The sequence below is a fragment of the Dunckerocampus dactyliophorus genome, chromosome 2 (assembly GCF_027744805.1).
Source record: "Dunckerocampus dactyliophorus isolate RoL2022-P2 chromosome 2, RoL_Ddac_1.1, whole genome shotgun sequence".
NCBI lineage: Eukaryota > Metazoa > Chordata > Actinopteri > Syngnathiformes > Syngnathidae > Dunckerocampus > Dunckerocampus dactyliophorus.
The window spans coordinates 23,231,720-23,257,591 of record NC_072820.1 but is presented as its reverse complement, the minus strand read 5'-3'; the positions used below and the strand labels follow the sequence as shown (position 1 = coordinate 23,257,591).

The window sequence follows — 25,872 nt, the reverse complement described above, 5'->3', positions numbered from 1 at the left end:
CATTTGCATAAAATTTGATGTAGTTATTTACTTTTTTCTTTCAGTGTTTATTTTTATCATTACGCCTGAACCCTGCCTTACAGCATGCTTGGGGATAAAATACTGTAAGAATGTCACTTCTATAGAATCGGCTTCTTTATTTTATAATGTAAAATGAATGTCTACATCAATAAACATTAACTGTAGAGTCAAATCGAATTGTATCGTTTGTACACTGTATCGAATCCGATTGAATTGTTCTGTTTTTAAAAATTTTTAATCGCATTGTAACCTGTGTATGTAGATTCAAATCGAATTGTCCATCACAAAGAGATTTACATCCCAACTTTCTTTCCATCGTATCTTATGTAACCAAGATACATTATCTATCAGGACTGTGGATGAGATGCACCCTAAATGTAAATCATTTCAAATTAAGCAGCTACAGAAGAATGAAGAAACAGAAACTCATTTTAAATGCTATTCCTGTGGTGCATAAAGTAAAAGGCACTTCATGTGAAAGAGGAAATTATGCTAATTGGTCATGTTCTATCATCACAACTATAAGCATTCAAGTACATTGCTTTACTCCGGCTGTGTGAATTTTTAAATTGCGCAATCTATTAAAACTTTGCAAACTTTTTTCTGATGTGAAGATACCTCTGCACATCAATAAGTAATATCTCTGTTGCAGAAAGAGTCATAAATAATGCAGCTGCACATATATCTGTAATGCATGCCTGGAAAGCTCCAGAAGCGCCATGCAAAGATGGTCACCTCATATTGCTCGAGATAAGAACACTCTCATAGAAAGTTTTTGTCAAAATATGAACTTGCCATCAAAACAATTATTCCGCATGAGAATGTGATATTAGGAGGAACCTTTATATGACACTTTTTCAAATGCTTTTAATTAAACATTTCAACTTTGGAGTTTTATAGGAGCATATAAAAGGATTTTTTTGTCTTTTTTGGCTTTAAAAAAAGTTTCAGATTTAGGCTGCAATCATTCATTGAATACACATAACGATGAAGGAACATATATTTTCAAGTCATGCATATGTCTTAATAACTCAACTGTATGCTACTAAAATGAAATTTTTCCTCATAATACTATGGGTTTGTACTCTTAAAATTGCAACTTTTTTCTCTTAATATTTTGACTTTATTCTCGTAAAAATACAGCCGTTTTTAATATTTTTGCCACTTTTTTACTTTATCCCCATGATATTGTGACTTTTTCTTGTAACATTATAACTTTTTCGCAACCTTATTTTCCACCTAATTTTTCATAATATTACAACTTAAAAAAATGTCTTTCTTTAATATTTCAACTTTATTCTATGTTATAATGTAATAATATTACGTTATTCTCGAAAAACGTTTTCTTTTTCTTCCAGAAGTCAATCAAACAGTGAGCTATGGTATCACTACTAATATGGAAGTGGCAGTGCACGAGGCAAGATTGGAACCGCACATTAAGTGCTTCACACATACTATTAACCTTGCAATTCTACCTACTTTGGTGTTCCCAGAGCCACTTGTCATTGGCGGGTGCTGCCACGGTGTTAATGTCCATGCAGAAGCTGTATTAATTCTACATTTGATCAAACACATTTAAGAAAAAAATCAAAACACAACTGCTGCAGAATTCAAAAATGTACTACCTCCTGACTTTAAGCATTATGGGAATTGTTCTTTTTGTGTAAACATAAAACTATCCATCCATCCATCCATTTTCTATACCGCTTCTCCTCATTAGGGTCACGGGGGCATGCTGGAGCCTATCTCAGCTGACTTCGGTCGAGAGGCGAGGTACACCCTGGACTGGTCGCAAGTCAATCGCAGGGCACATATAGACAAACAACCATTCACACTCACATTCATACCTATGGACAATTTAGAAACGCCAATTAACCTACATGTGTCTTTACATAACGACACATCAACATAAAGGATTAATAGTAGCAGCTACAACTGTCATAATTATTTGAACATTTAAAATGTTGTCAATTTAGTTTTAGGATTTTTTTTCACTTCAACAGTTCAGCGGTTAAAAGCATTATATTTAGGTCTTGCATGCAGAGTTATAAAACATTTAAAAATGTACCCGCATTGTGACTCTATGTTTGTCCACCCCTATATTTTATGATCGTAGTTTTCTTAAAAGTAATGTTAAGATATTGTCTCGTCTTGTTTTTGTGAACCCAATATCATGTATGGTCTTGTCTATATGAGCTGAGTGTAACACCCCAATAAATTATATTTTATCTGCTGCGGGCCAATAAAAAAGAGCCGTGGGCCGCAAATGGCCCCTGGGCCACACCTTGGACATCCCTGTCCTACATGGACTAGAGTGGAGGCGTCTCTATTATGTTATCTCTGGTTGTTGTTTTGTACCTGCAGTCGTTGTCCTACAGGTACAAAGATTGCTATGGTAGTACAGGGAGACATAGTACTGACCGGGACGGAGGCTGCAGAGAAAGACCATGAGCTTCCACTGTAGTTTTACCCTGATATATTATGAATGTGTGCAGCTTCCTGAAAGTAGGATTCAGGAAGCTGAGCAATGGCCCAAGACAGTCATCTTCATCACATGATGGTTTATAACATGAGAGACCCTTGTTTACTAAACCTACACCTGAAGTGCCTTCCAATCAAATGAATGACATTAACACTCTTGGAAACTAGATGCAAAATATAGGCACATGAATAAGTACCAATAATAGCTCTTTTTGACACGGAAATAGGACACATCAGCCTCACACGCCTTTACACAAGGACTGGTGACAGCGGTGTTCTCAAAATAGCTAAGAGAAATTTAATGGGGAACGTGAGGCATCCTTAATTATGCGGTATGACAGTAATACAGGAAGGCAGGTTGGAGAGCACGTTAGCACAGCACACACTCTCTGTGTTAAGTAGTTAAGCATACTACAGTACTGTGTAGAATGTGTGCAGAAAACACTTCTTATTGTAACGCTCATCAGTCAATACCAGCATTTTTCTGCTCGACACACAAAAACGCAGAAGTGTGTGTAAATACCGGTCATTATTGAATTCTAAAAGAAGACAGAGAAGCAGTGGAATTTGAAAATGAATTCCCTTTTTGAAAAGTCACAGTTAAATTAATGATGGTATATGGTTTATTATGGTTTATATGATGGTATGGTTTATTCCGAACACGATCAACATGTTATGCTTGAAAATGCATACCATTTGCATAAATGTGCATGTTTTTGACAAATAATATGTTGTAGTCAAACACGAAACAGCGCTGATTTTTTAAATTAACATATGCTCCTGATAAAAAATTTAAGACCAGTTGAAAAATTTTAAAATTTACATTTTGATCTTAAGGAAGTTCTAAGTAAAGTTTCAAAATGCAAAAAACAATAGCGAGTGACATTTTTTTTCTGAATAAGCAATTTAACTGCGGCCCAGGGTGTCCTGGTGCCAAGTGCACATGTGGACACCCTTATGCTTGAACACGGTGTTCAGGACCCGTCCCCCCACCTGAAGGCGGAGGTAATCTACCCTCTTGTTGAGTGGGTTAAACTCCAACGTACAGGCCCATCTCCTTCAATGCCACAAAACTGCCCGTTTAGACTTTGCCAGGGAGCATCAAACATGGGACATTGAAAGGTGGAAAAAAGTTTTATTCTCTGATGAGAAAAAATTTAACCTTGACGGTCCAGATGGCTTCCAACGTTACTGGCATGACAAGGAGATCCCACCTGAGATGTTTTCTAACCGGCACAGTGGAGGGGGTCCATCATGATCTGGGGTGCTTTTTCATTCAGTGGAACTCTGCAGCTTCAAGTGGTGTAGGGTCGTCAAACGGCAGCTGCTTACGTGCAGATGTTGCAGTGGGCATCCCTCATGACTGAGGGCCCTCGTCTGTGTGGTAACAGCTGGATTTTTCAACAGGACAACGCTGCAGTTCACAATGCTCGCTTGACCAAGGACTTCTTCAGGGAGAATAACATCACTCTTTTGGACCATCCTGCATGTTCCCCTCATTTAAATCCCGTAGAGAACATTGGGGATGGATGGCAAGGGAAGTTTATAAAAATGGCCATCAGTTCCAGACAGTTCTTCGTGAAGCCAATCTTCACCACTTAGAGTAATGTTCCCACTAGCCTCCTGGAAACACTCGCATCAAGCATGCACAGATTAATTTTTGAAGTGATTAACAAGAACGGTAGAGCATTACTGACTCCTACTGAGAAAATGGGTTGTTCTGGTTTGGAAAGTTTATTGTTATTTTTGGAGCGATGGTCTTAAACTTTTGATCAGCTGATAAACAGCCTATTTGAGTTTAATTGTTTTCAATAAATTACTTTTTCAGAGTGCTCTTGCTTTTGCATATTGTAGCTCTACTTAAAACCTCATTAAGATCCAAATGTGCAAAATGCAAATTCTAGCAATTTTTCAGCTGGTCTTAAGAGTTTGATCAAGAGTATATCTAGCCGGAACTTCTCCACCTCATCTTAGGCTCCTTCCCCAGCAGATCTATCTCGATCTAGCTTCTGCTGCCAAGGATCGGACCGCCAAGCTTCCCGCTTTCGGCCGCCACCCAGCTCGCTCTGCACCCGACCCCTTTGGCCACACCTTAGGCCCTTTGAGCTCACCACTCATAGGAGGGACTCATGTTACTTCTTTGGGCTATGCCCGGAGGGGCCCCATGGGTGCAGACCCAGCCAAGGGAATGTTAGGTTATTTGTTTTTTATCATCGCTGGGGTCTGTTGAGCCACTCTTTTTCTGGTCCCTCCCCTAGGACAATGGGTCTTTCATGGGTAACCCTACCAGGGGCATAAAAGTCCACGACAACTTAGCTCCTTGGATCATTGGGACACATAAACTCCTCCACCACGATATGGTGGTGGCTCAGGAAAGACAATGTCAACGCATACCAATTTTGGAAATTAAGCTATTTTTTGGGGGGGAAATGAATACACTATGTTAGAAAGCATATATTTTTTGCATGTTTATGTCTTTTGTTTCATTATGTTTCACAAAGCGTGTATGCCCAGCAGTCCTTGAACACACCATAGTTGTGTGCTCCGAGGAAAAACAAAGTGAAAGTTGTCACAAATAGACTTTTTTATATTTTCCCCGTTCTTCTTTCACCTCATCCTTGTTCCCAAATGCTGGCACTGGGTGTGACTGCATAAAGGTGAGCTTTGATGACATTATGTGTGCTTTGAGTGCTAGTGTTCATATTTATTTGATGTCAAGTCCATTCATGCTACCTCATTGACCTATGAAACAATGATGTAATCATCTTACCTCTGGAAAATAAACTCCAAGGCTTGTGGAAATGGTGAGTCTGTATTAATTTTGTGTGTTTAATTTTATGTTTTTGGAAGGTACTGTTTTGTTTTTGTTCAATGTAGTCAGACGATGTAATGTGCAGCGCTTTTAACGTGAAGGCCGGAAGTGTTTTGTTGGAAGGTGTTCTTCCTTCCACCCCCCAAAAACATGCATGAAATGTTGACTGTAGACTAAATTGTCCGTAAGTGTGAATAAACACTCTTGAAGTCAGCTGGGATAGGCTCCAGCTCCAACTCCGACCCTAATGAGGATGTATAGCTACTTGAACTAAACATACTTTTTTATGATGCTTTTTTTCAATCACACTCCGCTGGTATCTTTTGGATTAATTGTTGGCCTCATTAGAGCAGAGATTTATTGCGGAACTAAAGAATGTCTTCTTGTGTTTCCTGCAGTCATGTCCACTTACAACAAGTTGAAGTGTATTGTTTTTGGTGTGGACTCCAAAACAAACACAATTTTTCTGTAGCATGACAAAAGTTGAAAAGAGCTGACAGATATGCTCTGCTTAAATTCTGCAAAAAATGCAAATTCAACCCACAAGCTAGCAGCCCAAGTGGGATTGCTCAGTGACTCAGTGTGAATGTACAGCTTTGTGCTTGACTTGCCCTCATCAAGTCATTACGTGACATATAGGAAATATTATGGAGTGGTTGTCATGTGACAGTCATGTGACTATGCCTCAGTATGGCAGATAAGCATGCTCATTTTCAAAAGTTTTTTTTTAACCATGAAAACTCCTTTTAAATCTATTTAACAGTTTTAATGCTTTAATATTAGGGGTGTCGGGCGCAAGAAATTTCTCGTTTCAAGAAAAGCTGTCTCGCAAGAACACTTCAGCCAGAAGCCAATCAGACTGCCAACTATGGCATTGCTACCATAAATGATAATAATATGGAAGTGGCTGTGTGCTCGGCAATTTTGGAAGTGCACATTAAGTGCGTTACACACACTCTTAACCCTGCAATCCAACCTACCTTGTTCCCAGCATCAGCGAGTGACGTGTGGATGTTTATCCATCGAAGTTGAACAGCTGCCACGTGTGTTAATATCCAAGCAGAAGCTTTGGTAACTGTACATTTTATCAAAGTTACTAGATTTATCAGATCAAAACACGTAGATTTTCGGACTTGTCTGCACCCTTAATCACCATTACCATTAATCACCATCAACATTAGTAATGGCAGTACCGAGTCTGATCGGAGCACGATGGCGGCCACCGCTCTACACTATTATACTCTATTCTCCTGACCTCCGGAGCAGCACCGAGGGTGCCTGGAGTGTGTGTCCGACATGAAGGCGTAATATGCCAACCATAACTCCGCTTCATAACACACCTCATACGTAGAGGAGATGTGTTGACAGTTTAGCTGCATGGTAGCTATATTTAGCAAGTAGGTGTGCTCATTAAAAGTGACAGGAAGTTTTCTTGCATCATACATTTATTCGGTCATTAAATACAAATACAAAGGTGAAGTATCCGCTGCGTAGGATTTCCACACTGTCAGCACCTGCCTTGTGGGGAAACACGCATGGGTGTCCAAAGTGTGGCGCAGGGGCCAATAATAACAGACATAACAAATTGCCAAATATTACAAACGCCAATTGTGCCTCATTACAGACTGAAAGACAACATATTATGATTTATTATAATTTATTATTATTATGTATTAGGGGCCACACCGTGACCGAGTGGTTAGCATGTTGGCCACCCTGTCAGGAGATCGTGAAGACCTGGGTTTGAATCTCTGCTTGGCCATCTCTGTGTGGAGTTTGATTGTTCTCCCCGTGCGTGTGTGGGTTTTCTCCGGGTACTCCGGTTTCCTCCCACATTCCAAAAACATGCATGTTAGGTTAATTGGTGACTCTAAATGGCCCATAGGTGTGAATGTGAGTGTGAATAGTTGTTTGTCTATATGTGCCTTGCGATTGGCTGGCGACCAGTCCAGGATGTTCCCCGCCTCTCACCCAAAGTCAGCTGGGATAGGCTCCAGCATACCCCTGTGACCCTAATGAGCATTGGCGGCTTAGAAGATGAATGGATGGATATTATGTAACAGTGGTTTATTTGGTTTTAAAAAATGTAGACAATAATATAATTTAGCGTTAATTTGTGGGACAATAAACATTTTAATTCCCCCTGCATGGTTTTGTGACTTGGTTAAATAAAAAAGTTTGTTTGTCCAGTCATATTTTTAAAGTATCGTCCCATCTCGTTCCCGTGGACCCAATCTCGTGTATCGTCTCATCACGTGAGTTGGGTGTCTCTTGAAACCCTTATTTAATATAATTATTTAATATTACAACTCAACTCTTCTTACTATATTTTGTCAATGAATTCATAGAAAACAAGCTAGGAAAATATCGTTATTGGCTTTTAGTTTTAAAATTGCAATAGAAAGCCTAACTTTACAGATTGTCACAATAGCAAAAATGCTAATAAGACACGCAATAAATGACACTCCATTGATTTTTAATTAATATTCCGGTGTATAAGCCGCACCCGCTAAATTTAGAGGAAAAATATAATATAACAGTGTGACTCATGGTGTCATCTTACAAATAACACTAAACAAATCACACAGCAACTTAAAACTAAAAAGGTAAGACTAATATACATATACATATACATATATACATACTAATATACAAACATGTACCGCTCAGACGCAATGCATTATGGGAAAACTTTAAAATTTTTGTTTTTTTTTCATTTTGCAGGTGCTGGTACATGTTTGTATATTTATTAGGTATACCTTTTGAGTGTTTAGTTGCTGTGTGATGAGTTCAGTGTTGTTTGTAAGATGACACTGTGAGTCACTCCTGCGATTTCCAGTGGGTTGACAAGCCTGTTGTGAGTGCAGTGATAGCTCGTGATTGGCTCCTGCTAAAGAAAGAGCTACCGTTTCCTCACTGACTTGCAAGCGGCAGAGTATTTAAACAATCAATAGTAATTCTGAAGTAAAGGAGATGCCACAAGATTTGAAGTTAGCCATAAATTAGCCGCACCGCTGTATAAGCAGCAGGGTTCAAAGTTTAAGAAAAAAGTAGCGGTTTATACGCCGGAATTTGCGTTATGTTCTCGCTTTAATTTAAAGTTTTTAAATTTAATTTAATTTTGTTTTAATTTAAACATTTATGTGACACAAAAGCTCTCTGTCATGATTAGGTACTGCAATGAGACGCAAGTGTTTGAACATACTACATCCCTCCCTTTGGCTGGTTCTGTGATTTATTGTGAGGTGCAACTTATATGTCAAAAATATATGTATCTTCAATAATTAATTGATTTGAGCTTGCGACACAGGCACACAAATGGAATGATGTTGCACAATACTTTCTAATGCGCTTCTAGCCTTGGAGACTATGTGTCTGTAAGTAATGTGCAGCTGTAATGATACCTGTGTGGATTGAAAAATGTGATATTTTAGACAGCAGTGTTGTATTATTAGGACACTAATTATGTCTAGCTTGGAGATTATAGCTGCTGTGTCAGCCACTAACTACATACACACGTATGATTTTCAATGTTTTCTTTCATTTGTGAATACAAAAATGAAGTTTTGGTGCGAAAATATGGCTAGTCAATAAGTTTTTACACATCGGGATATGTCCAAGCATCATGTACTGTATTTAAAGCGCCTTCGTCCTAATTGTGCATTTGAATTGTGTCATAACAATACTTTTTCTGCTTATTTTTTTTCTTCAGTATGGTCGGCTGTGCATTACGTTTCATTTGAGCGTACAAAATGTTTTGAATGAGACAAAATATTCCTTTTCTATCAGAGATGATCAGCATGGAGGATTGATTGTGAGCAGCCGAGTGTCGTTCCCATGCTGTGAAATGAAGTTTGTGCACTCAAACAGCCCTCCCACCCACAAATTGCCACCAGCGCTATTTGGGTCACATATTTTTTTATGATGGGAAAGTGTACCTGATTTAGGTGAAAGCACTCATTATAAAGTTTCTGGTCTGCTTTCCCTTCCGGCCTCATAAGGCTTGCATAATGTCCTGCAGCTTGGAAAAAATAAAGTGCAAACTGCCAACAAAACTTTCCTCCAACTTATTTTCACTTATACTCGACCCCGTATCCAAAAATATGACACATTCCCCAAAACTGCTGACTTAAACCCTGACAAGGGAGTCAACATTTAAAGTGGAGGTGCAATCAAAACTTGTTTATTTTTTTCCCATGTTCAATCATTGCCACATCACAAAAAAAGATGTAAAAAGAGAGCTGTACAATGTAAAGTTAATGCAACCTGCCACTTACAAACCGTTTATGTTAGTAATAACAGTCATGATTGGACACCACATGATTTTTAGATATCAATAAATTACCTAACAATAGTTAACTATAGTCTAGCTTCTCCAAGGCTCTTCCCAGACTACACACTAGCTAACTCCTGTGATGGAAAAGGATCGTTTTCCAAAGTTCCTATACTTAGTCAATAGTATGTGCGTAGCAGAAACTGTGTGCATATTTTGCAAACAGCACATCAATAATTACTTTTATGCTGCAAATAATTTTGCAGGATGCAATTACACTTCATATCAGAGCCACGCAATAAAACTATGATATTCCAGTGAGGTTTTTGTTTCCTTTTTTTCCCCCAATATCCCGCATTAAATTATCAATGAAGACAAGACTAAGCGTGATCCAAGATTAACTTTATCATCACTATACCTCAATAATGTAACAATTACAAACATGCAATTTCCATTTCACCTACCACTATTTCACAATATGTATGGAACAGAAGACCTTGTAAAGATCTCTGCAGGTTATATATATATATATATATATATATATATATATATATATATATATATACAGACTAGTGTTGTCATACAGTCTATACAGACTATTTCACAAGCATTCACAAGGACAGTTGAAATACGTCTTTCTAAATTTTTACAACACACTGAATATATTTCCACATTGGCAGGAACTTTCAGTGAACTGTACTTAAACTTTCACTTTACATTTGATTTACAAAAGAAAAGTAAATTCATATAAATTGACAGTGGTGAATTTCTGATTATTAGGGACATTTAATTTTCAAATTGCTTTTCAGGTTTCACTCCCTTGCTAAAATAGCATAAATTGAATGTATTATTATTATTATGATATTCCTAAGAGCTGCAGTGGCATTAATTGTTTGTTGTAATGTTCACCATGAACGCCATCTTTACCCGACAGCTCAAAATGTCCAGGTGTTATTTTCCAACATGCTGCCAGCAGAAACCCCCAAGGAGAAAATCTGCATAGTCCATAGCATCTTTTCTATTGTAGAAAGAAGATTTGAACTTTTTCAGCTAAACTAAATGCCAGAGCTGCAGGTGCAGTCAGTGTTGTGCTAAAACTGTTTAATGAACGCCATCTTTCATCATTAGCTAAACAGTCAGCTAACGGTCTTACTGTTAACTCCTGGAAAACAAAGCCAGGAGAGAAGGAAATGATGCACATCTTTGCTTTCAGCCCCACTCAGTTACTGTGCAGGAGCCTGCAAACACATCAGTCAAAATCAAGCTGTTCATCAGCGAACAACCGCTGGCTGCCATTCTCCCTGGATGAAGCATTAAGCTAAAAGCCATGCTCACTCAGGCAAGTGATAGCGACTGACTAATCGTGGCAGTTTGCCTCCTTCAGGTAAGAATAACCGTTAGTTTGGGATACGTGTCCTCTACCTCACTTAGAGCTGATTTTGGTTTCACTTCAAGGTATCAAAGCCTATGGACATCATTTTCAAAAATTATTAACATTTTGAGGCAGTTTACACAGGATGTCCTTTAAGGCTTCAACACATTCATTACAAAAGCAAATGAACAGACACATACGTGGGAATTATTACAAATGGAGGATGGAGGAGTATATATTTAAGTTTCACACAACTGATGCATTCCTCAAATTCAAATTCAGTTCTTGGTCATCCACTCCTCCCTTTATTCAACTCCCTCTCTCCGTGTATTTCTTGTGCCGTGCACAGGTACATTCTTCATCCTGTAGTCTGTGTATCCAATATGCATACTAAGTTACATTGGAGTACGTCTCATGTTTCCAGTTTCATAATTCACCATGTATCAAAAAGGACAAGTCCTGAATGCACACGTCCAAATTGCCAATGCCTCAGCACCCCTTGCCAACCCGCTGCCCTCTAACAACTCTTTGCAGTCACGTTGTTAGGTTTCGCAGGACAGGAGCGAGTTCTTCCTGTCCTGCGCCTTTATTTTGGAGAGCTGTACTTCCTGCGTGGTGGCGGAGACAGCCGCTTCACGCCTGGTGCCCGGACAGCTGCGGCTAATTGTCATTTGCGGCTGTTAAAAGGCCAGAGCCGTCGTACGTGCGGCGCTGGTTCATTGCCATTGTCTGTGCTTCCTATGCACCTCGTCGCCTAATCAGTGCTGTTACCTAAACTGTCCACTTACCTGGACTACCTGTACTTTTATCACAGAACTTTTTCTCTGTCGCCTTTTGTTCGCTCCTGCTTTAAACAATTAAAGAACATTTATTTTTGCACTCCATTGCCTCGTCTCTGCACACTGGGGGTCAAGCTTCTGACAGCACCAGCCATACCATAACACACGGACCCCTTCAGACGTTTAACTTGAAGCCATGTACCCCCTACTGCTGCACACTTAAAAGCAAACCATTTTTATATTTCATTAAATTGAAATATTAAACATGATGAATTGGGTGATTTTATAGTAGGTAATTTGTTAATTTTTAATTTGTTAATTTATAGTAAGTTCTTTGTTAATTATTTGCTATTATAAATATTTTTTCTATGCGTGCACTGAATAATTGTTCGATAATTCTTGAAAAGTGAGGCAACGAAAAGGTTCTATGGGTCTGCAATTGGTCAAACATCTCAACTTTAGGCCGTCAGAAGCCTAACCACATCGACGTTATTGATAGACTGAGCTGCAGACTTAAACACCTTTGCTTACATGGAGGCGGTGCACAAAGTGTCGGGCGGGTGGATCGCCTGTTCCACTACCTGGGGGATAGCGAGCCCAAAAGCATCACTATTTGCAACGGAGTGACCTTTGATCATCTATGATCCTCCTGCTCTAATGACTCTGTGAAAGAGAAAATGGAAGAAGTGGAAACCTTCAGAGAGGTGTAGATTTGATTTTCACGAGAATGGACGAGATGCTTGTGGGGGTGGGTGGCGGAGGGTTGTGGTGGGTGAGGGGTTGTTGGGGGGTTAGGTCATGTCATGACGATTGGTCAGTCTCAGGACAGACGTGGCCACATAGGAGCTTCTGTGATTGGTCATGCCCGACGGTGTATGTTGAGCAAGGTGGTAAACAGAACTGTAAAACAGTATTTTCCTGAATGCAGCATGCAGTCTCACAAGATTACATTCCCCAAATCACATATAATCATTTTGTCATCAGTCACCGGGATTGCCAGAGAAGCACTAAAATCATGCTTTTGCTTGAAAATGTCTTGGAGAACCACAAATACTATTTCCTTATTGTTCACTAGAGTAATGCAACTTCATTTAATGGAATTGTGGCTATACTCTGCTAAAAAAATTAAACAAAACAAAAACAAAACAGAGATTGGGTGCCAGAGCTTTTTTTTCACTTAATACTTATAGTAACAAAGTTGCATGTTTCCCCTAATGATAACTCAAGGGACTGTGGCCAAGCTGGAGACATTTATTAGTGTGTTGTGTGAAAATGAATCTCCTAATGAAGCTCTAATTTGACCAGAAGATCCCTGAGGCAAGCGTTGCTGAGAAAAGCTTTGTCATGGTTTATGTTCAATATTTGCAGAATGAGCCTTTCTTTGAAAACTCGCAGTATATACAGCAAGAAACTACAAACCAATTACAGTCCACTGTTGACTTCACTGTGGCATCAACTCAAAGATCAGTGTGGTTGGAAGTGACTAGAGCTATCCAATAACTCCCATTCAAATAATACATGACTATAATTGTGTGGTACCAACATAGACTGGTCGAGTGACCCGTGGGAAAGAGAGACAATAAAAAATTTTGTCTCTTGCTTGGTGTCTGGGGCAATGGTTGAGTCTTGACGTCCTGTCCCTGAGAGGCTGCCAGGACATTTTGGTGTGTGTCTTAGGCATTCCCACATTCTACATAGAGCGGGTCGGACAGGACCTTTAATCCTGATTGCATCTGCACTTTTACATGTATGTACCACGGTGTGAAAAAGTGTTTGCCCCCTTCCAGATATCTTTTTTTGTTTGCATGTTTGTCACATTTAAATGTTTCAGATCATGAAACAAATTTAAATATGAGTCAATGACAACACAACTGAACACGAAATGCAGTTTTTAAATGAAACTTTTTATTATTGAGGGAAAAAAATCTAAATTTACATGGCCCTGTGTGAAAAAGTGATTGCCCCCTAAACTTAATAACTGGTTGGGCCACCCTTAGCAGAAACAACTGCAATCAAGCATTTGCAATAAGTTGCAATGAGACTCTTACAGCGCTGTGGCACACATTTTTGCAGAATTGTTGTAATTCAGCCACATTGGTGGGTTTTTGAGCATGAACCGCCTTTTTAATTTCATACCACAGAATCTCAACAGGAATCAAGTCAAGACTTTGACTAGGTCCCTCCAAAGTCTTGTTTTGCCGTACGTTTTGTTTTTCTTCAGAGGTGGACTTGCTGGTGTGTTTTGGATCATTGTCCTGCTGCAGAACCCAAGTTCCTTTCAGCTTGAGGTCTCAAACAGATGGCTGGACATTCTCCTTCAGGATTTTTTGCTGAATTCAATTTTTGCTGAATTTTTTTTTGCTGAATTCAATTTTTTTTTAATTCATGGTTCCACTTATCACAGCTAGTCTTCCACTGAAGCAGAAAAACAGCCACAGACCATCACACAACCACCACCATATTTTACTGTTGGTATGATGTTCTTTTTCTGAAATATGGTGTTACTTTTACGCCAGATGTAATGGGACACACACCTTCTAAAAAGTTCAACTTTTGTCCTGTTGAGTATTTTCCCAAAGGTCTTGACGATCATCAAGATGTGTTCTGGCAAAATTGAGACGAGTCTTAATGTTGTTTTTGTTCAGCTTTCCATCTTGGAACTCTGCCATGCAGGCCGTTTTTGCTCAGTGTCTGTCTTATGGTGGAGTCATGGATACTGACCTTAACTGAGGCAAGTGAGGCCTGCAGTTCTTTGGATGTTGTTGTGGGGTCTCCTGTGCCCTATTGGATGAGTCCAATCCTGGGACTCCTGGGAAGGTTCAGCACTGTTCCATGTTTTTGAAATTTGTGGATAATGGCTCTCACTTTTTCACACAGGTTTGGTAGGTTTGGTTTGGTTTGGTTTAATTTGATTTGAACATGCAGGTGACAATGGAATACATCTCATGAATCATTTCACAGTTTGACATGTCCAAAAGGAGTAGGGAGAAGCAAAGCTTATTTAATCCTACCCCTCATCTATTCCACATCTTGTGCAGTACATCTTATTCACTTCCTGCATTCCATGTAATATTATTCCATATAATAATCAGTGTAATAATAAATAAATAATCAGAAATAAAAACAAGCATAATAGAACAATAAATATAATAATCAATATAATAATAAATACTGTAAATAAGATTAAAACAAGCATAATAAAGCAAGGGGCCGCACGGTGGTCTAGTGGTTAGCATGTTGGCCAACACAGTAACAGTCTGGAGATCGACTTCGATTCTCCCTTGGGCATTTCTGTGTGGAGTTTGCATGTTCTCCCCGTGTGCGCATGGGTTTTCTCCGGGTACTCCGGTTTTCTCCCACATTCCAAAAACATGCAGGTGAGGTTAATTGGCGACTCTAAATTGTCCATAGGTATGAATGTGAGTGTGAATGGTTGTTTGTCTATATGTGCCCTGCGATTGGCTGGCAAACAGTCCAGGGTGTACCCCGCCTGTCGCCCAAAGAACAGCTGGGATAGGCTCCAGTATGCCCCCGTGACCCTAATGAGGAGAAGCGGTATAGAAAATGGATGGATGGATAATAAAGCAAGTTCTCTTATAGAGAAATACTGTATGACATTTTTGGGTTGCAAGTTATTGTTAACTTTATGCATTATTTTAGCAGTTTGAAGATTTACTAAATCAGCAAATTTTAACATCTGTGATTTTAAAAATAAAGAGTTTGTATGTTCTCTATACGCAGCACTATGAATTATCCTCACCGCTCTTTGCAGTACAGTGAGTGAGTAAAGATTGCTTTAATAATTATTGCCCCATATCTCCACACAATACATTAGATATGGTAATACCAAAGAACAGTAAATAGTGTAGAGTGTTTTTTGCTCATGAACAAATTTTGCTTTATTCAATATTGAAGTATTTCTCGCCACCTTTTGTTGTAGATTTTTGATATGAGATTTCCAACTCATTTTTTCGTCTTTTATGATCCCCAGAAATGTATTTTCAAATGTATTTTCATTCACCCTTTTCAATGTCCACTCCATCTATTTGTATTTGATCGTACGTATCCTTTCTGCAATTTCCAAAGAGCATTATTTTAGTTTTACTTAAGTTCAAGGATAATCTGTTTCTGTCAAACCATGTCTTTAAATATGACCATTTCATCCTAGACCGAGTTCTTGTGTGCTTTCACCAGAACAAAAGGCAGTGGTATCATCCGCAAATAATACCAACTTTAAGTCCTTTGTCACTTTACAAATGTCGTTGATATACAAATTGAACAGTTTTGGTCCCAATATTGAATTTGTTTGATTATCTGAAACATTTAAGTGTGACAAACATGCAAAAAAATAAGAAATCAGGAAACACTTTTCACACCACTCTGTGGTCAGATAACATACAGAGTGCAATAGCTGTGTGCAGATATCTGGCCAAGAATAGCTTCCTGACTGAAACTCTTATACCTCATCACATGCAAATGAATTACATCACAAAAGAAGCCAACTTCCACCAAGTACCTGTGTGTCTAGGGAGAGGAGTTTCATCAAAAAAATGTAGTGTCCGTTGAGTAAATAGTCACATGCACACGAGAACAGATTACACGCTGAAAACAATGTAAACACCTACATGTGGAGCTCTAAACAGACACGCAGACAAAACCATGTGACACACCAAACTATAGAAGAAGAAAGAACGCATGTGCAAAAGCTCAGTTGTCTTACGCTTGTCCGGCCTGTCTTGACTGATGACAAAATGGATTTATTTCTACAAATCACTTTGGAGTATAAGACAAAAAAAAACCATCAGGAGAATGTCGACTGGATGTCATGCCAGTCGAAATATTCAGGTGTTATGTCGTCTTTTCGGCAGCAGCACACAACGGTCACTTGTGCCCCTTTGGGACAGATTATTTCCAACTTCAAAATGATTAATTGCAAACAATACCACTGTGTGAATTACAATTGTATGATCTAAAAAAACAGGACGATTGATTTAGATTGACTTGAGTCATTGAATAACTAAAAAAAGTGATTGCTTCCCTATGTGAAAACAGCAAATTCCACTTTTATAAGAATAAATGATCCAAATTGTCCAAATAAACATATTTTCACCAAACTTCTGTATTAATCATTTTGTTGTACAGCACTCTAAACCTTCAGCAGGTATAATCTTGCCCAGTGTAGTATAAATCTGCAGAACACAAATGAACACTGCATTTAACCTTGACAATGTTAGCCAATAAATCAGTGTTGTTATTGGTGTTCAGTTTTAGTATGTGGTTATTAATATGAAGTATATTTTATAGGGTGTATAATCTGGCCTAGGGGGAATAAAGTGGCCTAGTCTGTTGTATACCCCGGGGTATAAACTGGCCTCGGCTACTTTAACCCCGGGAATACTCTGGGTTGGGGGTATACTATGGGTTGTTACAGGCACAGTGCGAATGCAAATTTTTTTCAACCAGACAAAAAAGAAATCCCAAGAACATTCCCTTGTGGACGGGGCCTGATACCTGACCACATGCAAATTAATTGCATCGCAAAAGAAGGCAACTTCCACCAGGTGCCTCTGTGTCTAGGGAGAGGAGTTACATCAAAAGAAGGTACTTCCTCAGACAATTGAATGTAATTGCCCAGATTTGACCCCCCTGCTAGACTACAGGGTCTGAGGTGAAGTAAATTAGGTTACAGGTAATACACAATGTGTTGCGATATAATAATTTAAAACCTACAAAGAGTAATAAAAATACATATAGCATGACCTACATAATATCTGTAAAGGATACATTTTTCTATCACAAAGTTATCAGTTGGATAGGCTCCAGCATACCCCCGTGACCCTAATGAGGATAAGCGGATGGAAGTTATCAGTTAAACTATACTGGACTGTAAACTTTAATAAAGTTTTCCTTGTGAAGTTGAGGGAGTGAAGAAATAAATGGAAAGAGCCAAAGCAAATAATGTTCTTGTCACAGAGTGTGTGTGTGTGTGAGTACTAATGGCAAAAGTTAGCTTTGCCAGGAAATTATGCAGATGAAGCGAGGCTGTACTTTTCTGCTGTGATTTGCATAAAATGAACCTACCTCGGGGTTATTCTATATGGCGGGAAAGGAGTGCTCACATGATAAACTTGAAAGTGACTAATTTTCCCAACTTGAAGTCTGATTGTCCTGGTCACAGTGTTTAGGTAATTGGGTTATAAGGTCTGCGGGACATCCTGACGCTCGAAAAGAATATAGGCTGTGAATCAGTAGCATCAAGTTATTAAGGAGCTAAGCTAGCCTGAAAGGTTATGTAGTGTCAGTTCTCTTGCGTAGGTTAAGTTAATGGAAAGTTCAGTGCTGGGGTTACAGGTATTTTCTTGTTAAGGCTTATAGGGATGCTCCAATCGATCGGCCACGGATCAGTATCGGCCAATTTCTGTAAAAAACACGTGATTGGCATATATAACACAGTCATAAATTTCACCAAGTGGTGCACAGACAACCATCTCCAAATTACGTCAATAAGAAGAAAGAAGTACTGTTCGACCCCTCCCTCATCCCAGCCTTTCACCATCATAAACACCCAAACAGTTAAGTCTGAAACGGACATGGATTGATCAGAAGTTGCTATATTTATTGTTTATTATTCAGCTATACAGTATGTGTACTGTGTGTGTGCATAAGTGATCTGTAAGACTTTTATTAGTTTTTTGTAGGACTGTCAAAAATAGCGCGTTAACGGCTGTAACTAATTTATTTCATTAATTACATTCCATTTTTTAGCGTGTTTAACGCATATGAATCATGGCAAGCCACTGCTCTCTGTTATGACGACAGACAGCGGCACAGTGTAGCTCCCCACAGACCATTTACGTCGGCCGCATTGCTGAGCGTACGTCAACATCGCCACCATGTCGGATGTGGCAAGGCTGCGCTGTAAGTGAATAGAACTAAATGTACTTCATAAAGCGCCTTTCTACAAAGACATTTAAGTTAATGCCGCTAGTTTATACATTCACACACGCACTAATATACTTGGGAAAAAGTTAGGCACCAAAAACAATGTATTTGATCTTCTCAGTTGGCTAATTTGAGAACTTTCTGACACTGACAGATTATTTCAGCATAAAAGTTATCAATCAAAATAATCAGCAAATTCAAGTATTTTAAACAATACCCCTTAACTAAAAATAAATCTTTCCAAAAATAACATCAATCAAGGCATGATAAACACAAATGTATTCTTATATAAAATATGTAATAGATTAATTATCTACTCAGAGATGGGTGGAGTAGCCAACAAAACAACTCTACTCATTTAATAGTATTGTTACTTTAGAACAATTTTACTCAAGAAATAGATATGTGATGTTACACATATCGGTATCGGTTGATATCGTAACCGAAAACTGAGAGTTGGACAATATCGGCATATCGGTTTTCGGCAAAAAAGCCAAATATATATATACTGCTCAAAAAAATTAGAGGAACTCTTCAAAAACACATCAGATCTAAACTCTTGAATATCTTTCCTGATAATAAGTGGGTGATTTATTAGTAAGAAAATGATGCCACATAATTTGATAGAAATGAAAATGATCACCCTATAGAGGGGGGAAATCAAAGACACCCCAAAAATGAAAGTGAAAAAATGATGCAGCACACTGGTCCATTTTGTCAAAATGTCATTCTAGCAACTCAAAATGATTCGCAGTAGTTTGTGTGGCCCCCACGTGCTTGTACGCATGCCTGACAACGTCGGTGCATGCTCCTAATGAGACTACGGATGGTGTCCTGGGGGATCTCCTCCCAGATCTGGACCAGGGCATCCATGAGCTCCTGGACCGTCTGAGGAGCAGCCTGGCGGTGCTGGATGGACCTAAACATAATGTCCTAGAGGTGTTCTATTGGGTTGACGTGGGGGCCAGTCAATGGTATCAATTCCTTCATCCTCCAGGAACTACCTGCATACACTAGCCACATGAGGTCGGGCATTGTCGTGGACCAGGAGGAACCCAGGTCCCACTGCACCAGCGTAGGTTCTGACACTGGGTCCAAGGATTTTATCCCGATACCTAATAGCAGTCAGGGTGCCATTATCTAACCTGTAGAGGTCTGTGCGTCCTTCCAGGGATATGCCTGCCCAGACCGTCACTGACCCACCACCAAACCGGTCATGCTGAATGATGTTGCAGGCAGCATAACGTTCTCCACGCCATCTCCAGACCCTTTCATGTCTGTCGCATGTGCTCAGGTTGAACTTGCTCTCATCAGTGAAGAGCACAGGGCACCAGTGGTGTAGTTGCCAATTCTGGTGGTCTATGGCAAATGCCAATCGAGCTCTCCGGTGCTGGGCAGTGAGCACAGGGCCCACTACAGGACATCGGGCCCTCAGGCCACCCTCATGGAGCCTGTTTCTGATTGTTTGGTCAGAAACATTCACACCAGTGGCCTGCTGGAGGTCATTTTGTCGGGCTCTGGCAGTGCTCATCCTGTTCCTCCTTGCACAAAGGAGCAGATACCGATCCTGCTGAGGGTTGAAGGACCTTCTACGGCCCTGTCCAGCTCTCCTGGAGTAACTACCTGTGTCCTGGAATCTCCTCCATGCGTCCAGGTATGCCCTGGACAGTGATGCCCTGGTCCAGATCTGGGAGGAGATCCCCCAGGACACCATCTGTAGTCTCATTAGGAGCATGCCCCGACGTTGTCAGGCATGCATACAAGCACGTGGGGGCCACACAAACTACTGAGAATCATTTTGAGTTGCTACAATGACATTTTGGCAAAATGGACCAGTGTGCTGCATCATTTTTTCACTTTCATTTTTGGGGTGTCTTTGATTTCCCCCCTCTATAGGGTGATCATTTTCATTTCTATCAAATTATGTGGCATCATTTTCTTACTAATACATCACCCACTTATTATCAGGAAAGATATTCAAGATCATTTTTCCCCCTGTTTAGATCTGATGTGTTTTCAAAGTGTTCCTCTAATTTTTTTGTGTGTCACAAACACAGCTGCTAAAATCATCGGTCTCCCCACACCCAACCTCACTGAATTAAACAAGAGGTCTATCTTTGGCTTGGTCAACAACATAGCACAGGTTATCACCCACCCACCGCATGAATTCCTCATCCCACTACTTCAGGGCAAAGATACAGAACAATTAAGTTCAGGAGGGCCCGTCTTGGGAAAAGCTTGATGCCTGCAGCCGTAGCTGCCCTGAATAGCAGGCTCGACTGATCTGTCTGTCCTGCCCGTTACTGTTGATTGTATGTTGTTACTGTTGTGGTATGTGATGTGCTTTGTTGTCTTTGTAAAGTTGTCTCGGTAATATACAGTCAATTAATTCTGAATGGACATATTCCTTTGCTTTCACTGCCAATGACGCTGGTCTACTCACCCATGTGCTTGATTAGTGGCGAGAAATTAACAATCAACAGAAAATGTTGAAAGACATTTTCAAAACAAACATCTCACCTTTTTCTAAAAAGTACCCAAATGCAGATGGCCGTAAAGGGAGCGATTTCAAACCTAATACCGAAGGTTGAGTGGATGAAGGCTCCAAACTGAACTACAGCTGCTAGCATTGTGACTGCACTGGAGATTTGTGAGTGAGGAGGAGCAAGACATTCACAGATGGACAATAAATAGAAGAATCGTTCATAAAAATATCATAGCATCTCTTATCCGAATTTAAAAAAAACAAGAAAAGTAAACAAGAAATTATTGGTATTGATTATTCATAAAATGTAAGAAATGCTCCTCCCTGCAAACACAGTCAAGAACAGGACCAATAGAATGGCAACAAACATCACCAGTAGGCAAATTGATGACATCCATTCAGTGCAAGCATATTGAATTGCCTGTGATGAGTCGAGTGATGTAAACAATATTGAGCAGACACAGTGATATGCAGACATGTGAACTCTGATTGGCTTTTTTTAATGTTAAAGTTGGCTACATTTTCTTTTAATTTTACACAAACACGAGAATGACTCAAAAGGCCTACATATGTACTCTGCACTTCTGTTAGTTGAGCTCTGCTGTTGTAACAGGTAAAATTTAAAAACGATGAAAACTTAAGCCTTATCATGTTTTGCGGATCCAGACCATTTTTCTTTACTGCTTTACTGAAAGAGGAGGCAAAATGGTTATTTTGATACTAAAGGTTGCCGACCCCTGAACTAGACCCTTAAGTTAACAGAAGACGAGACATGCTTTGAAAAACGCCAGTGTCAACTTTGTGTCACTTGAGTGTGCATTCACCTTTTTACGTTTTTATATTGTCAGGGAATTCAGCCACTGGAAGGTAAACAGCCTTGCGACAGAAAAGAGAGACTTCTTCAAAGCTTCGTTGCCGTTAGCACCAGAGTTTCTACGCAACCTGCGGTTACTGGGGCGACGGCCGACCTCACAGCTAATCAACGAGAACCTCATCAAGAAGTATGGGACTCACTTCCTGGCGTCTGCTACCCTAGGAGGTAAGGAGAGACGGTAGAAGCTTTTACACTCAAATGATAAAGCGTGCATTGATTTGGAACAGGAAATTCCTATATCACATTAAAATATGGACAAAATCTGGAGTAGGAGTCAGGGACAGTGTCCTGGGAATCAACACGTCTGAAACAGCAACACATGCAACGTCTAATTGCAGCTCTTATATTATCATTCAATCAGCCTAACCCTTAAGGAACATGACTTGCTGTAAAAACTGGGCAGAGCAGAAGAGGGATAACATTGACCTGTTTCTAAGCATATGTCTGACTTGATTGGATTCCTTTTTGCCCTCTTCCCTCCTCTCAGAAGATAGAAGTAACTCACAAAACAGAGCCGCCTGCCGTATTGATCCTGTGCACCTCACAAATCAAGGTGGACGCCTGCATCATCCATTCCAAGTGACATCCTGGTGGTATTGATGCACTGCCGACCCTGGTCGTCACTTAGTATAACATCACTTCAATGCTCCGTACATGGGGGCTTGGAGAATATGGATCCAGACTATAAATAGTTTCAAACATCAGTTTGATAAGAGCTAGGCAGAGATTTACAAGACTGCAATTCTCAGATAAGTCAAAGTATATAATGTTCAGTCACTGGAAATGTCCAGCAGACATGGGCAACAGGCAGCCCACTGGGCGGTTATGATCAATTCATTTCCAATTTAAGAAGATTAGAAAAAAATCAAGCTCAGTATAATTACTACCGTCCATCATCACAGGGAGCTCATAAATGGTATTGCCACGTGAATCCCGGGTTATCCTCCTGCACCTACAAGTCGTCATATAACGCTACAATTTACTCCTCCCACTCCGTGGGACATGCGTGACATGCACCTCCAAAAACGTCTAACCTCACATTGTGGGGATGCGGATAGTAAAAGCTGTGATTGGTTGGCTTTTTGCAGATTATTTCCTGTGTGTGTATGACTCATTCAAAGGGCGTACAGCCCAACCTTCATCAACTCCTTACCCCAACATTTGCAGTTACAGTGACTGTTCTAACACACTGATTAGTTCCAGATTATTTGTGTCTTTTATTACCATTGTTCACTAGTGACAATGAAAGCTAACAAGCGAATTAATGGTGGCGGAGTGTCATGGATGCTCACTAGTTAACCCTCAAGAAAACACCATTCCTTGCCCTTAGAGACATTATGGTGTTTTTCCGGGAAACCGAGACCTTGTTTATTGACTTTAAAGACAAGACCATGTGTTTTGTGTGTTTGGGGACATTACCAACAATTAACAACTTCACCTCAAAACAAATCATGAGGATAAGTAGTATCCTGACATAATTATTGATTTTACTAATTGCTTTTTTGGATACATAAAGACCTGAGTACTCACAGAGTCATGTTTTATTTTCATGAGATTCATCTCCTTTACAAATGTCAGAGGCTATTCTTGTTCCACAGATAGAAAGTTTACATAACAAAAAAACGTCATATGGCATATCAGAAGATATTGGCACACTGGTGAATTCTTGTTTCTGTGTTTAAAAATAGGAGTTCCACATTTTTTTCACATTTCAAACTGAGGATACAGGTCTCCACAAAAGTGTTGTGCAGTGAAATCCTCAGTAGTAATAGCTGTGCTTGTCAGTGAAATTTAATGCGCTGAAATGTTGTCATTGTTTTTGTGCATTTGAGAGACGATAGCAGCGGTACAAAATAATTGGGTCTTATTGAACTGACATTCAACTTCATTAATCATTTTTGTTGGTAAATAGTGAAGTAAATGGGTACAATGGTACATGTATTCATAACTTTATTTTTAGGTACGAAACCTTCACTTTGGAGGCGTGCGGATTTCCGACTCAGGAAGTGTCAGGCACCTATTCAGCAAAGAAATACTGTGCAGCTCAGCATTTGCAGAGTCCCCGTAGGTCCTTAAAAAGTCTGACATACTTGTACAACTGACGGTTTTCAAGGCCTAAAAATGTAAATGGGTCGCTCGGCCTTTGGTCAGTACGTACCTCGTTTTTAAGGTTAAGGTTAAACTGTTTAGCTGATGAGCTTTGAAACTGTCTCAGTTTCACGTCAGGTGTTGGGGAACCAGGATACTGGCGAGAAATTGGCCACTGGAACAAGAACAAGACATTCCTGGAGCAGGGCAGAAAACATGATACCAATGGACTCCTACTATGGTAGTGACCCCAACAAAAGAGGATGCATGCAGAGAATGTGGGAGAAATGGATTCTTTGAAACCCCAACTCCACTAAACATAAGAAACAACTACTCGCTCAGTGTTCAAATAGCCGCAATGAGTAGTTGAAGTTGGAGATTGATGAGGCACAATGTACCTCGTCTACAAAGATGTACAAACATGCTACGGCACGAGGGAGCCAGGACAACAGGTCAGTGTGTGGGTGGTTTCATCATCACCCCCAAATATTCAGATACCGGACGATGTCAACACAGCATTGCTAAGTATTCCCACAAAGAACATCACCCAGACCACTCAGCTGATATATGCAGCAGCATCAGTCATCCTATAGATGCTTGGCTACAATATGAACAGAATGATTGCGCAAGGGCAACCTCCAAGAACAAAAAGGCCGCTTTGAGGGCTGACCAATTGCCATGGGTTATGCTCAGCCTTCATTCTGCCACCGAAGAGGATCTCCAGACCTTGTGTGTTGAGCCAGTGCATGATCAGCCTCTGTGTGTCCCTGGGGAGTTTTGTCTAATGGTTGTGACACCCTGGGTGGCTGTCTTTACCGCCGCTCACCAGGACACTGTGGGTGAGAGTGTGCCCATGCAAACATCGCGTGACTGCCTCCACCAGTGCTACATCCCCAGGACCTTAGGTTGGCCAAGTACGTTTTCATCTGCCATTATGGCCATCGGGCCCTGCTGCAACCCCTCATGACTGGCCCTTTTGCGTGCTGGAGGCTGGGGCGAAGAACTTTGTTTTGGATACAGGGAGTAAGCTGGAACGAGTGACTATAGGCCGTCTTAAGATGTCTAAGCCTGCTCATGTCGATGTGAGGGGACCATTGAACTGGCCAGGCCTCCTTGTTGTGGTTGTCCGCCTGGCTCAGCCTCTGGTCTTACCTTGGTGTTGACGGTTGCTGTTACTGTTGTGTCTCCTGGGTGGAGCCGCTGTTTGATTATTTTTTTTCCTTTGTAAATTCTGAGGGGACCTGTTTGGTGACCCATAAAATACTTAAGACCAAGGAGATGTACCTTTGGGTGAGGGCTTCACTTCCGGTTCCAGGTTATGTGTGTAGTTGTAGTGATTGAGTGATTGCTTATGTTTTGTTTTTGCTTTGTTAAGTGCAAAGTAAGCTGTTGATATCATTCATTATTGACTTCTGTCTACTTTAAAATTGAAGCGAAATGATGAATGACACATTCAAGAATGTATTCATGCAGACTGACTTGGTCTAAGAACGCAGATAGACATGTTAGAAGCGCTGTTTTCACCTGCTAAATTCATTATGTCTGATGCGGAAGATAAGGTTGCTGTTTGATCGCCTTGTTTTCAACTACTTGATGTCTTCATGCAACACGCCATGCACTCGCACAACTGGAGAAAATAATTTCAACAACATGCACCATTATTTGCTTTGATCTGCCAAACATTGTACAAAGGTACTGAGTGTGTATGTGATCATATTCAATGTTTGACTATCATCCAATCACTG

The 25,872-nt window shown here is 40.1% G+C and overlaps 1 protein-coding gene across 1 annotated transcript in view; it reads left to right on the top strand.

Moving 5' to 3' along the window:
- brinp2 (bone morphogenetic protein/retinoic acid inducible neural-specific 2) overlaps positions 1 to 25,872 on the top strand; it is a 206,578-nt gene that overhangs the window by 107,538 nt on the left and 73,168 nt on the right. Inside the window, exon 3 of the mRNA XM_054769147.1 lies at positions 22,014 to 22,204. Within this exon, the coding sequence (XP_054625122.1) occupies positions 22,014 to 22,204 (191 nt within the window). The remainder of the gene's footprint in view (positions 1 to 22,013; positions 22,205 to 25,872) is intronic.